Source organism: Octopus bimaculoides, chromosome 14 (assembly GCF_046866305.1).
Source record: "Octopus bimaculoides isolate indiv1 chromosome 14, ASM4686630v1, whole genome shotgun sequence".
In the NCBI taxonomy this organism is placed as follows: domain Eukaryota; kingdom Metazoa; phylum Mollusca; class Cephalopoda; order Octopoda; family Octopodidae; genus Octopus; species Octopus bimaculoides.
In genome coordinates this window covers 13,077,939-13,092,190 of record NC_142941.1, presented here as the reverse complement: position 1 = coordinate 13,092,190, position 14,252 = coordinate 13,077,939, and the positions used below count along the sequence as shown (strand labels likewise).

The 14,252-nt window shown below is 43.2% G+C and overlaps 1 protein-coding gene across 7 annotated transcripts in view; it reads right to left on the bottom strand.

The window, feature by feature from the left end:
• Positions 1 to 14,252, bottom strand: part of LOC106868928 (uncharacterized) — a 70,163-nt gene that overhangs the window by 36,745 nt on the left and 19,166 nt on the right. For all 7 annotated transcript variants that reach the window (XR_016244218.1, XR_016244219.1, XM_089362338.1 and 4 more), the window contains exons 2-7: positions 12,286 to 12,790; positions 10,172 to 10,438; positions 6,101 to 7,967; positions 5,029 to 5,089; positions 3,038 to 3,847; positions 549 to 973 (exon numbers count right to left, since the gene is read on the bottom strand). Coding sequence is in view for 5 of the 7 variants with exons in the window: in XM_089362338.1 (XP_089218464.1) it covers positions 549 to 973; positions 3,038 to 3,847; positions 5,029 to 5,089; positions 6,101 to 7,967; positions 10,172 to 10,438; positions 12,286 to 12,790 (3,935 nt within the window). In the remaining 2 variants the exon portion in view is untranslated. The remainder of the gene's footprint in view (positions 1 to 548; positions 974 to 3,037; positions 3,848 to 5,028; positions 5,090 to 6,100; positions 7,968 to 10,171; positions 10,439 to 12,285; positions 12,791 to 14,252) is intronic.

Sequence of the window (14,252 nt, the reverse complement as noted above, 5' to 3'; positions counted from 1 at the left end):
TAAGTTCATTTATATTCTAAACACCAACGAAATAACAACAAAGTTATTTTAATAAATTCTTCATTATTTTTCAAAATCAATTAAAACAAAAGGCAGTGTAATTATCCTGCTTCTCAGTTAATTCATAACTGAAATACATCTAACTAAAAACACAATTTCAGATAAATATACATAGCTATGAGAGAGAGATAGAGATCAAGAGATCGAGATAGAGATCAAGAGATCGAGATAGAGATCAAGAGATCGAGATAGAGATCAAGAGATCGAGAGAGAGAGAGAGAGAGAGAGAGAGAGAGAGAGAGAGAAAGAGAGAAGGAAGGAAGTAATGAGAATGAACCAAATCACCCAACACTGACAGACTATATATTGCATTGTATTTATAGCTGTGATTAACATGAGGTTTCAGCCGTCATCATTTAAAGGTATTGTAAAGTAACCGGTCCTGCAAAGTTCTCGACTGTACATCATGCAGAACACAACAGCACAATATACTGATAAACGCATCCACGGCACAGACACACGCACACACACATCAGAGATATCCTTACCTTTCATTCCAAAACTGTTGATCTGAGGAGGATGAATTAAAGCGGTTATGGTTTAAGTCTCTAGAAGGCGGCATTGCTGCTGGTGGGGGCCTGTTACATCTATCAGCATTATAAAGACGGTTGTTCATATCTCCTAACCTATTCACTCTATTCATGGGATCATAAAAATCTGGGTTAGAGATTTTATGAAAGGCAGGGTCCATGTCTCTGTCTCTTCCAGGTGGTGCAGGAGAGCCTTGAGGATGTCCCCAAGGTTTATTACTGTTGTTACTTTTATTGTTGTTATTATTGTTATTGCCAAAATCACATCTGTTATCTTCCCACTGTGCTCGTTCTCTGTTCATCCAACTGTCCAGTTGGTTTTTTGAGCTCATTCTTGGTTCACCGGACCAGTTAAAGGGTGGAGCATCATTCCGAAGGGAGTCCTTCAAAGAGAAATTAAAAAATCAATTTAGAAAATTAAACAACGCATAAATCTAGAATGCAGAAAACAGAAAAATTATTTCAAAATAAAGAGCGAGTTCGTTGCCAGTGCCGCTGGACTGGCTCCTGTGCAGGTGGCACGTAAAATACACCATTTTGAGTGTTGCTGTTGCCAGTACCGCCTGACTGGCCTTCGTGCCGGTGGCACGTAAAAGCACCCACTACACTCTCAGAGTGGTTGGCGTTAGGAAGGGCATCCAGCTGTAGAAACTCTGCCAAATCAGATTGGAGCCTGGTGTAGCTATCCGGTTTCACCAGTTCTCAGTCAAATCATCCGACCCATGCTAGCATGGAAAGTGGATGTTAAACAATGATGATGATGATGATGATGCAACAGCTAAACATTCAACCCATTGGTTGCACAAAAAAGAAAACTGGTTTCTGTTGAAACTCTACATTGACTTGATTATGGGGATCTGCTGCGTGACAATTTGCTCGTGTGTCCTTCCTTTTTCAAATTGTGGAATGACGTCAGCAACTGGGGAGCTGACTACTGACCGGAACTGTGAACTGACGGGAAGAGGAAGAAGGGCAGAGGGAGCCTCGACTGGGATTTCATGCCTTTTTTAGAGCAGGGTTGTTGTGACGAGAGGACGAGCGAAGCGATCGTCTAGGTGTTGGGAGAAGCAGCTGCTATTTCTAGCGTTCTTCGGGTCGGGCCAGCCGCGAGGATCGGATACCGCAGGACAGACTCGTGCAAGGGAAGGAAAACGAGGTAAGCCGACTACTTCTACTCGTACGCATACACCACACAAATCAGTAATTTGAGGGAGATTTGGCAGCTATTTCTAGCAAATTGATTGCAATGGGCTCCCCTGTTGACCCACCAGCAAATTGGCTATGAATGTGCGGTTGAGTGAAGACAGAAAATAGTGAGAAGTAGATTGAGAAAGGGAAGGTGAGGAAAGCAGATAGAAAGGGAAAGTGAGAAGCAGTCGGAGAGATAGTAGAAAGACATGTATCCAAAGGTATGGTGCAGTATGATTGAACCTGGAATCAAATAATTGTGAAACAAACTTTTAAGCACTAAACCAAGCCTGTTCGTGTGGATTCTTAAATTCCTTAATGAATTTGCTTCAAAGTTTCACACAATATAGTAAATGCATCTTAGATCAGAGAAATGGAAAAGAAATTGTTATCGTTAACAGGCACATAACATGTTTATTGGCCAATGCCGGTGTCATATAACTGGCACCTGTACCAGTGGCACATAAATAACACCTTTTGACCATTGGGCTTCATGGGGGCAATGACAAATGACCTGAGACCTTTGGCAATATACCATGCTTCAGAAGAAAACCCATCAAGTCAAGTGAAATCATAGTTGTGGCAGATACTGGAGTCCAGTAACTAGCACCCGTGCCAGTAGCATGTGAAAGCACCAGTTACACTCTCGGAGTGGTTGGCATTAGGAAGGGCATCCAACCATAGAAACCATGCCAAAGCAGACACTAGAGTACAATGTAGTTTTTGGATTCACTGAATCGTGTGAAGCTGTCCAACCCATGACAGCATGAAAAACAGACATTAAATGATGATGGTAACGATGATTAACATGAAGGATCAATGAGGATGGGACACTTTCAATTAGTTAGTTGCTTCCACTGTACAGTCAGACTTTCAATCCTATGGGAGTTACTTTTCTGCCAAACCAGACTGGAGCCTGGTGTAGCCATCTGGTTCACCAGTCCTCAGTCAAATCATCCAACCCATGCTAGCATGGAAAGCGGACATCAAACGATGATGATGATGATGATGATAATGATTTGCTGCGCAGGCAGCAGAATTCAGGGAACAGGAGAGGACGGGTGGGTCATAGGTAAGAAAGTTCCGGAAAGTTGGTTTGTAGCAACTCTGAAAGAACAAAAGTACAAAAACTAACACCTCACTAACTGCAGAAACATAAATAAATACAACAAAGCATTTTGTCCAGTGCTCTACCAATCCTAACCATTGTAACGAAAACAAAAGAAAGATAGGAATAAAATAGTTTGAAAATTACTTACAGGCCGACAATTTCCATCATCCCTGTTCATGTTGGGAAAGTTCATATCATGACAATCTCTTTGTTGTAGGTTAGGGCGCCCGGGAAATCCGCCCCGTTGGGCCATCATCATGCCACCACGTCCTCTTCTCGCAGAGCCCATTGTCATCATTTCCCTTTCATCAGCACCTGGGAAGTCCATGTTTCCATCACGGTTTTTAGGAAACCCCATAGAATTAGGCCTGCAATCAGGAGGCATGCGGCCCTCTGGTCTGTTATCACCAGGGCCTTCGCTAAACTGTTCACCTTCCTTGTCACCCCTAAAAGGAGGGCCCACACCTCCATCACGCATCATCATCTCTCGGTATGGCGGCCCTGTGCCACCACCACCAACACCACCACCACCACCACCACCACCTGGAGGACACATACGGGGATTGAATTCGGGCCGTATATTTATTAACATTCTAGGTGGAGGAGGGGGTCCTCCTGCTTGCATATTGACATTGAATCCCGGCCCCGGTCCCATTCTTTGCATCTGTGGACCCCATGAGCCTTTAAATGGAGGTCTTTCAAACTGAGGCGGTCCTGGTGAAGGCTGTTGTTGACCACGATTTCTGAAGTTTGGACCTTGGTCACCAGATGGTTGCCCAGGATCAAGCTGCCCCCAGTTATCATTCTTCATAGGCATCTTGTTGTTTTGAAAATCTTGCGGTCCATCTTTCAAATTGCGTTGTTCATTTGATGAACTATCAGAATCCTGTTTGGGCCATTGTTGTCCATCTAATTTACCAACCCCTGCCTCATTTTTATCATCATCTTTCCTTGGAATCTGAAAAAGGAAGCAAAAAGCCTATTTTAACTAAATCAACACACAATAATTGCAGCTATTGTAGGAGCATGTATTTTACAACTATTTAATCTTCCTTAAAAGCAACTGATCAATTGCAAAGTTAGATCTTTCTGAAATGCAATCAATCAATAAATTAGAATGGTCACAAGTATTACAACGGCCAGTGAATAATTGGCAAATCTAAAAAACAAAAAAACTTTTAAAAAAAGTGAAACACTTATGCTACTTAGGTAGTGGCAATGATGGTTTAGTAGGTAATGTAGAATGTAGACATTTGACATATTTTAATCTAATTTTACTTGCTTCAGTCTACTTAGCCAGTGAAAACATTGGGTATCAAGTACCAGCTATCTAGGAGAGAATTTTGTCATTCATCTACCTAATGCTGCTGCTGTGCAAACTGGGACAACTCATCAATGCTGGATGGAAGCTTAGAGTTTCTGGAAACACTGTTTACCCGCTATACAGTTATCCAAGGGAAAGGCAAAGGCTGATACAGCTTGGCACCAGTGATGCAGCAACTCATTTCTACATCTAAGTGAACTGGAACAACATGAAATAAAGTGTCTTGCTCAAGAACACAACACACCCTGGTTTGAGAATCAAACTTACTACCTCATGATTGTAAGCCCGACACTAACCACTGAGCCATGTGCCTTCACAGTTCCAGATTATCAATAAAATATCATCAAGTCAGTAAGTCTAAGTGCTGTTGCTAGCTTTCCTTCTATTTGATTGCAGTTATGCTAGGCCATTACCTTGAAGGGTTTAATCAAATAAATAGACCCAAATATTTATTCTTTTTTTTTTAAGCCTGGTAATTAAACTATCGGTCTCTTTTTGCCAAACTGCTAAATAACAAGGAAATAAACACACCAACACCAGTTATCAACCAATGATGGCAGACAAACACAAAGACATGCACACACATACAGACGTGTGTGTATGTGCGTGTGTAGGCTTCTTTCAATTTTTGTCTACGAAATCCACTCACAGGGTTTTGTTGGCTCAGAGGTATAAAACTTACCCAAGGTGCCACGTAGAGAGACTGAACCCAGAGCAATGTGGTCTAGAAGCAACTTACCTCGTCTTTGTAGGTACATAACAAAAGAATAGGATGCAAATAAGGCATTAAAAAAAAAAAAGACATTCTAAGATACCTTTGCACTCGGTTCTTCACTTCCTTTTAATGGTACCTCCATTTTGTCAATTTTGCCATCCCTAAAAGAAATGCAAAAAATTTACTGAAGTTAAATATTCTTTATTTAATGTCAATATTAAACATATAGGGCAGGCAAAATATGTATTTGAAAATGTTGATTATTCATTAAAATGATAAAAACAAAAGCAACTGCTAAAGCTTCTTGATGCCAAACCTCACCTGTTTCTAAGCAACATAATCAAGGTAATATTTTCTCATGGCCAGGAATGTTTTCGTAGAATACTGGAAATGAATGACATTCACTTACAACAATCGTGTGTGTGTGTGTGTGTGTGTGTGTGTGTTTGTCTTCTAAGAATTGACCCCCACTTCAGCTGCAGTAACATTTGTCCCTCCAAAAACAACATGAAAATCCATGCAATGAAGTACCTTACTTGAATAAAAGTAAATAAAAATTGGCAACAAGAAGGTATCTGGTCATAAGAATACTGCCTCAAGACTTCTTGCCCAACCCATGCCAGCATAGTAAAAGCAAATGTAATGATGATGAGGGAAAAACTGGCCACATAAAAGGTAAAGACCCCCTTCGGTCATGAATGACCATGGGATTGCACCTAGAAAGTTCTCCTCAAAGGCACGAGTCTGGGAAAGGTTGTTTATGGAAGACCAGTAGTCGCCTATGCACCACTGATATTATCCAAGGGAGAGGCAAAGGCTGATACAGCTTGGCACCAGTGACATCACAACTCATTTCTACAGCTGAGTGAACTGGAGCAATGTGAAATAAAGTGACTTGCTCAAGAACACAACACACAGCCTGGTCTGGGAATCGAACTCACTACCTCATGATTGTAAGCCTGATGCTCTAACCACTAAGCCATGTGCCTTAACAAAAAAAGTTCCCAGAAGGTGGCTATGGGACCGTACCCCTCAGATAATGGCCAAGTGCTCTAACCATTAAGCTAACTCAAGAATATTACAATATACAAAAAAAAATTTTTTACAATAGCACAAAAACAGAAAACAACATAAAATTAAGATGAAAGATCCAAAAAAAGAAACCAACTTACAGAGATCTGTTGGGCATAGGCTGATTCTTGGCCATGCCAGAATTTTCTTGAGTCCAGGCTGTATTATCTCGAGGTGGAAAGCAGCCAAACTGATTTTCAGAAGATTGCCTATTAGGAGAAGGCTCTCTCCTCCTCTGTGATGTGAACCCGTATGGCTCGACATTTTCCATTTCACGGGGTCCCATCCTATTGTCACCAGGATCCAACATTGGCCTGTTTTGGTTTGGAGGTCCACGTGGGGGTCCCTGATTAAACCCTGGGCCAAAAGGTGGGCCTTGATTGAAACGGGGCCCACCTCTTGGTCCTTGGTTGAAATTAAAACCGGGAGGACCTCGTCCAAAACCACGATCGTCTGGAGGCGGACCGTGGGGAAAACCTGGAAATTGAGGGTTCTGATTGGGTCCTTGGGTACGCATATCAGAGTCCATGAAACTAAAATTTTTCTTCATTCCTTGCCTTTCAACATTATGATCAGGCTCTTCGTTACGCATGCCATATTGACCCCCTTGGCCTGGGCCCATAGGAAACTGAGATCCTTCAAACTGGTTTCTTGAGCTGTCAAATCGATTCGGTCCACCAAATCTGTTGTTATTGGCACCAGGAGGTCCAATATCCATGCTGGATGCACCACTAATGTTTGTATCCTTGTCTTTATTAAAGTCCTGGCTGCTGAAATTACTCTGAGTAGGGTTTTTGGGAGTGTCAACACTAGGTGTTTTTGCATTGTCTTCTTTAACAGGGGATTTTGACTCTTCTGCACCTTTGCCAGTCTGACCACCACCACTACCACCACCAGAGGCTTGTTGTTTACTGTCTGCCTCAATATTCCCTACTCTTGCTCCACCTCCTACCCCAACACCTCCTTTTACTGCTTCATTTCCTCCTTTTACATTATCACTACCTGCCCCTAATGCCAATCCAGGTCCCCCTTTTGTCCCATCAGTCCCTACTCCCAGTACCCCTCTGGGACTAGCGTCTCCTGCCTTCCCAGCACCTATTCCACGCCCTGCTCCGGGACTGGCTCCTGCTGCCGCCACCCCAGCACCTACACCACGCCCTACCCCAGAACTGGCCCCTCCTCCTCTTCCTACTCCAGTACCACCTCCACCTGTCACCCCAGCACCTACCCCTCCTGCTGCTCCACCCCCTAATCCTCCAGCTATCCCAGCACCTACACTTCGCCCTACCCCAGTATTGCCAACCCCTACTGCACCACTAACTCCTCCTCGTCCTGCCCAACCCCCTCCTCCTCCCCCTAAAATCCCAGCCCCTCGTCCCCAACCACCAGCCCCCCCTCCTGCTGCTGCACCTCCACTTCCTAAAATCCCAGGGGCTCCTCCTCCATTTCCTAAAATCCCAGGGCCTCCTCCTCCACTTCCTAAAATCCCAGGGCCTCCTCCTCCTCCTCCTCCTCCTCCACCACTTCCTAAAATCCCAGTACCTCTTACCATCCCTGCACCTCCTCCACTTCCTGCTGCTCCTAAAATTCCTGCACGCCCTCCTCCTCCTCCTCCTCCTCCACCACCTCCTCCTCCTCCTCCAGGCCATGCACCTCCTCCAGCTGTTCCAACACCACCACCACCACCACCACCACCACCACCACCACCACCACCACCACCACCAATTCCAACTCTACCTCCCATGCCACCACCCTGGAAGTTTTGGTTGGCCTTAGGATATTGGGCATCTCTGTTGCTGGTGAAAGAGGTGTCAAACCTCTGAGGAGCATTCTGGAAGTTTGAACTGCCCCTGTTAAGTTCAATGTGGTGCTTCCGGTTCTGTATATCTCTCCTCTTCATTGCCATTTTGGCTTCAATTTCGAGAAACTGATTTTCATACTGCTTGAATTGTTGTCGATCTGGGTGATCTGCAGACAGAAAAAAAAGATCATTTTAAATTCAAATTTAAAAAAAAAAAGGGGGGTGGGGTTAGTAAATTAACAGCCATTATTAACTGGTGCTTGGAGCATAAATCAACAGGAAATTATGATGCAAGGTTTTAATTTAGATAATTTAAAACAAAGTTTATATCATATAATCAGAAGTAGTCTACAGCAGGTTAATAAAGCCTCCTGAATTCTTAGTCATTTTCAAAATTATTTGGAAAACAGTGTATTTCATTAAGAAGTATTTGTTATCTTGATGTTTTGCACCAGTTAGACAAGGGGGGGCTGGTGGTTGGGGACGAGGGGCTGGGATTTTAGGGGGAGGAGGAGGGGGTTGGGCAGGACGAGGAGGAGTTAGTGGTGCAGTAGGGGTTGGCAATACTGGGGTAGGGCGAAGTGTAGGTGCTGGGATAGCTGGAGGATTAGGGGGTGGAGCAGCAGGAGGGGTAGGTGCTGGGGTGACAGGTGGAGGTGGTACTGGAGTAGGAAGAGGAGGAGGGGCCAGTTCTGGGGTAGGGCGTGGTGTAGGTGCTGGGGTGGCGACAGCAGGAGCCAGTCCCGGAGTAGGGCGTGGAATAGGTGCTGGGAAGGCAGGAGACGCTAGTCCCAGAGGGGTACTGGGAGTAGGGACTGATGGGACAAAAGGGGGACCTGGATTGGCATTAGGGGCAGGTAGTGATAATGTATTTCTTTTAACTATTTCATCCCCAAAGTCCACTCATCAAATCTCAGATTTAGGTTCACTACTTTGTTCCAAGATTCTCCTGGGTTATTTCTATCAAAGATGCCCTACACACACACACACATAACATGACCATCGCAATGTGGATGGTATAGCTAACTAATTCACTGCATGCACAACTGAACAGCACTGTCTGGTTCTTTGAGTGCTTTAACTCTCTAGCATTTACACCAGCAATATCTGGCTGAAATAGTCTATGTTCAAACTGGCCAGATCCGACCTATCACACCTACACTACCATGTCATTCTAAAAATATACAATCACATCATCAAAATCTCTAAGCTACAAGATAATGCGTAATTAATTCAAAACAATACGAATAAATAAACATTACATTTGACAAAGTAATCTGAATTAATTACAGAGTTAATTACAGAGGTTTCTCAGTTATAAGAATTCAAACCAATTCCCTTGTCATCATCATCGTTGTTTCACATCCGCTTTCCATGCTGGTATGGGTTGGACGGTTTGACATGGAGCTGGCTAGCAGGGAGCAGTCCAGACTCCAGCTGTCTGTTGAGGCATGGTTTCTACAGCTGGATGCCCTTCCTAATGCCAACCACTTAACAGTGTATGTTTATGCAGCACAGGTGCATTAACACAGCACCGGCACATGTGCTTTTTTTAAGTGGCACCAGCACCTGAAAGAACAAGCTTGTATGTGTGGAAGACAGAGATTTTACTTAGCTTGACGTGTCTTATCAAATGCAGCAAATCGCCACATCTCCCAGTCCCTTGTCTGAGGACAAATCATTAACTTAACACATTGCTTCCTACCGCAGAAAACCCCCACTAAATCATTTTTTTTCTTCTCTCTCTCTCCACCAGTACTGGAGGCCATGTAACAGTCATAGGGTTGTCTTTCCTCCACCTGAGTCACAAAAAAATATTTAAAAAAAAAAAAATCTACTGTCTTTGATTACACAACTCTTGTAACTTAATTCTCACCAGCCAAATAACTTGGCTCAAATAATGTAGAATTACCATTGTTGTTGTTGGCACTCCATCGCTTACGACGTCGAGGGTTCCAGTTGATCCGATCAACGGAACAGTCTGCTCGTGAAATTAATGTGCAAGTGGCTGAGCACTCCACAGACACGTGTACCCGCAACGTAGTTCTCGGGGATATTCAGCGTGACACAGTGTGACAAGGCTGACCCTTTGAAATACAGGTACAACAGAAATAGGAAGTAAGAGTGAGAGAAAGTTGTGGTGAAAGAGGAGAGCAGGGTTCACCACCATCCCCTGCCGGAGCCTCGTTGAGCTTTTAGGTGTTTTCGCTCAATAAACACTGACAACGCCCAGTCTGGGAATCGAAACCACGATCCTATGACCGCGAGTCCGCTGCCCTAACCACTGGGCCATTGCGTCTCCAGAATTACCATTAGAGACAGGAGAATGGAATGAAAAGAGGAGAGCAAGGGAAGCACGACACTGACTTACCTTTGTTTTGAATCCGCCACTCATCGTACTGTTTCTTCCAGTCATTGTACTGACGCTCAAACTCCTCCTCTTCTTTCACAACTGCCTGAAGCTGGTAATCCTGATTGTAACCAGAATCTGTCTTGTATGGTGGAGCTCCAGCAAAATCTGTCTTGTATGGTGGAGCTCCAGCAAAATCTGTCTTGTATGGTGGAGCTCCAGCAAAATCTGTCTTGTATGGTGGAGCTCCAGCAAAATCTGTCTTGTATGGTGGAGCTCCAGCAAAATCTGTCAAAGTAAATCATTTATTGTAAATATATATATTATAGTGAGAGAAGGCAGGGGTCAAGGAAGTTCAAGCAATTTGTTTAATGATCACTCCATGTGAAAAACCTGGCTAACAGAATGCTAAGGAAGGAAAAAAATCAGAAACCATACTCATTTAATACACAGATATTCCATACAAACTGTAAATCCTAGAAAATTCGTCAATTAATCAGTTGTTATGGCAACCTTTAATAAAGTTATATACCATCATCTTTATTCCTTTCTGTTTCATTATGCACACACACACACACACACACTGGCAGGCTTCCACACAGTTTCCTATTTCTTTATTGCCCACAAGGGGCTACACATAGAGGGGACAAACAAGGACAGACAAACGGATTAAGTCGATTATATCGACCTCAGTACGTAACTGGTACTTATTTAATTGACCCCGAAAGGATGAAAGGCAAAGTCAACCTCGGCGGAATTTGAACTCAGAACGTAGCGGCAAACGAAATACCGCTAAGCATTTCGCCCGACGTGCTTACGTTTCTGCCAGCTCGCGGCCCTCGTTTCCATCCACACAGTTTCCATCTACCAAATTCACTCACAAGGAATTGGCTGACTCAGGGCTTCAGTAGAAGACACATACCCAAGGTGCTGTGCAGTGGAGCCGAACCTGCAACCACAGGGTTGTAAAGCAAACTTCTAAATCACACACCCTGTACACATACCTGTACCTGCATAATCACTTATGCATCTGCTTTCCATGCTGGCATGTGTTGAACAGGTTATCATGATCTAAATATTTCTTACTGAGAGCTGTCTTTCATAGATTGGTGCATGTATATCATTTTGGTTTAGTTTCTGTGAGTGGATGCCCTTTTCATTAACAACTTGACAGAGTGAACTGGGTGCATTTTATCATGGCATCAGTACAAAAGAGGTTAATATGTCTTCAGTGAGATAGGACTAAAGGAACCTCACAACCCTATGCTTTCTGACTTCATCTGCCGTCCACTTTACATTGAGTACTAGGTACATTTTCCAACCACCCACACTAAGGAAGGTTGTCAAGACCTTGGTGAAACAAAAGTAAGGCACCTTTCAATCCTACTTAACTTCTGCTCACTCACCAATCACTCTGTAGGGTGCACAGGTAGAAGTAGGCACCAGCACAGGTGAGAGGGTGCCCTTATCTTTACACACTCTTTTACTTGTTTCAACCATTGGACTGTGGCCATGCCAGGGTACTGCTTTGAAGGGTTTAGGTTGAAATCGACCCCAGTACTTATTTTTCAAAATCTGGTACTTGTTCTATTGGTCTCTTTTGCCAAACCATTAAGTTGCAGGGACACGAACAAATCAACACTGGTTGTCAAGCAGTGGAGGTGGAGGGGACAAAGACACAAAAGGACACATGCTTCCACACAATTTCCATCTATGAAATTCACTCTCAAGATGCCATGCAACAGACTGAACCCGAAACCACGCAGCTGCAAAGCAAACTTCTTAACCACAACAGCAGCCACCGCCATCACTGTCGCCACCACCATCATCGTTTTAAATTCGTCTTCCATGCTGGCATGGGTTGAACAGCTTGACAGCAGCTGGCCAACCAAATAGGAGGAGACAGAGGTTTGACAGGAGCTAGCCAACTAGAAGCTGTGCAGACTCCAATTGTCTGTTGTGACATGGTTTCTATGGCTGGATGCCCTTCCTAATGCCAACCACTTTACAAAGCCGCTGATTATATATTTAATTGTCATGCCTAGAATGATAATTTACCAACAAAGGATTAATATATTCTAAACATTGAAAGTCTTCTTAACATAATGCAAAGAAATAATCAGAGAAGTAAATACCTTTGTCTTTTGGAGCTGTAGAAGGTTTGTTCCAGACTGGAGCAGGTTTAGTTGCTACCTTCTCAGCAGCTGTGTTAGAAGGTACTGATCCTGATGTTATTGTCGCTGCTGCTACAATCGATGCTGCTGTTGCTGTCACTGACGCAGGGGTGTTTGACTGAACTGTAGCCGACACAGGTATGTTTGACTGAACTGTTGATCTGGGAGCCACGCTAGGTACAGGAGGTGGCTTTGTATGCTGAGGGAGAGTGGGTACTGTGACTGGAGGTAGCGGAGGATGGGACGGAGGCAGTGCAGCCATCAGGTCAGCAGCCGGTGGTGTCATGTATTGGGCAGCAGCCAGCCACATCTGGTGAAACTGCTGCTGCTGTTGGAGCTGAAACTGCAACTGCTGCTGAGCTGCTGCATCGTCAATCTGTTTTTTCTGCTGCTGCCATTGGGCAGCTTGCTGCTTTAGTTTCTCCATTCTTCGTTCCTCTTCTGGGTTTTTAGCAGTCAGTTTTTGCTGCAAAAATATAAACATACAATATTTGATTTAACCCTCGAGTCATTATATGAAAGAACATTTTGCAAAAGCAAACAAAATCTTTATCCTCTCTATTCACATACAAATGTTGACTTTGCCTTTCGTTCTTCTGAGGTCAATAAAATAATATCAGTCAAGTAACTGGAGTGTTTTAAGCATCTATGGTTAGTTCACAATACCCTGTAAGGAGAATGGGATTAGTTTCATGATTTTTCTGACATATATACTCTTCCGGGGACAGGACGCTGGTCTGTAATAAGATTACTCATTTTTACCAGCTGAGTGGATTAGAACATGAAATGAAATGTTTTCTCAAGTACACAACACATCACCCAGTTCAAGAATCTAAACCATACATAATCTTGTAGGCGTGGGCATGGCTGTGTGGTTAGGAAGCTTGCTTCCCAGCTACATGGTTTCGGGTTCAGTCCCACCTTGGGCAAGTGTCTTCTGCTATAGCCTTCGGCCAACCAAAGCTTTGTAATTGAATTTGGTAGGCAGAAGTTACTGCCGTGTGTGTATATGTCTGTGTATGTGCTTGTGCCTATATCCGAAAAAGAGAGAGAGGGAATCTTATGATCAAAAGTCCAACACTAACTGCTAAACCATGCGCTTCCACGTTATCAACTATAGCCTCAGCAAATTTGAAGCCTTTTGTCTACATCAGAAAACCATAATAAAATATCTTAGAAAGCATCAAGAAATTATCTACTTAGATTCAATTCCTGTTGCTGCTCTTCTTTTTTACTTTAGCCTTTCCACATCTGACACAAAGCCACTTCCCTCAATGCTGCATCCCAACTTCAGTTACCGGGTCTTGTCTTGTGAGCTACTTGGTTACCTCACTAGTGTTGATGTCACGGAAAAAGCATCCAGTACACTTTGTAAAGTAGTTGACATTAGGGAGAGCATCTAGCCATAAAAATTGCACGAAATTCAGACATTGCAAACCAATGGAACTCTCGAGCTAACCATATCCTGTCGATCCATCCAAACCATGCCAGCATAGAATCGAGATATTAAGTGACTGATTCAAATATATTACATGTTCAATAGAGTTGAAAAATAGACAAATATCATCATCATTGTCATCATCATCAATTAACAGCTGTTTTCCATATTAGCACAAGCTGGACAGTTTGACAGGATCCAATGAGCCACAAAGCTGCATCAGGCTCTACTGTCTAATGGTTATTTTTTTCTTAAACATTGCCTGCAACTAGCAGATACTTTAATTGAAAGAAAATGAGAAGTTTATATTTGGTTCAATTGACATAAGTAAATTAAAACCAATTTTCTTCTTTATTTTTCTATTTCTTCAAAAACACCCAACAATTATGAAAGGATACTGGAATCAACATAATTTGACTGATGCAAGATTAAACTTACAATTTGGAGAAATGATTTTACTAAAACCACTGTAAAAAGTAGCGTAGCAAAT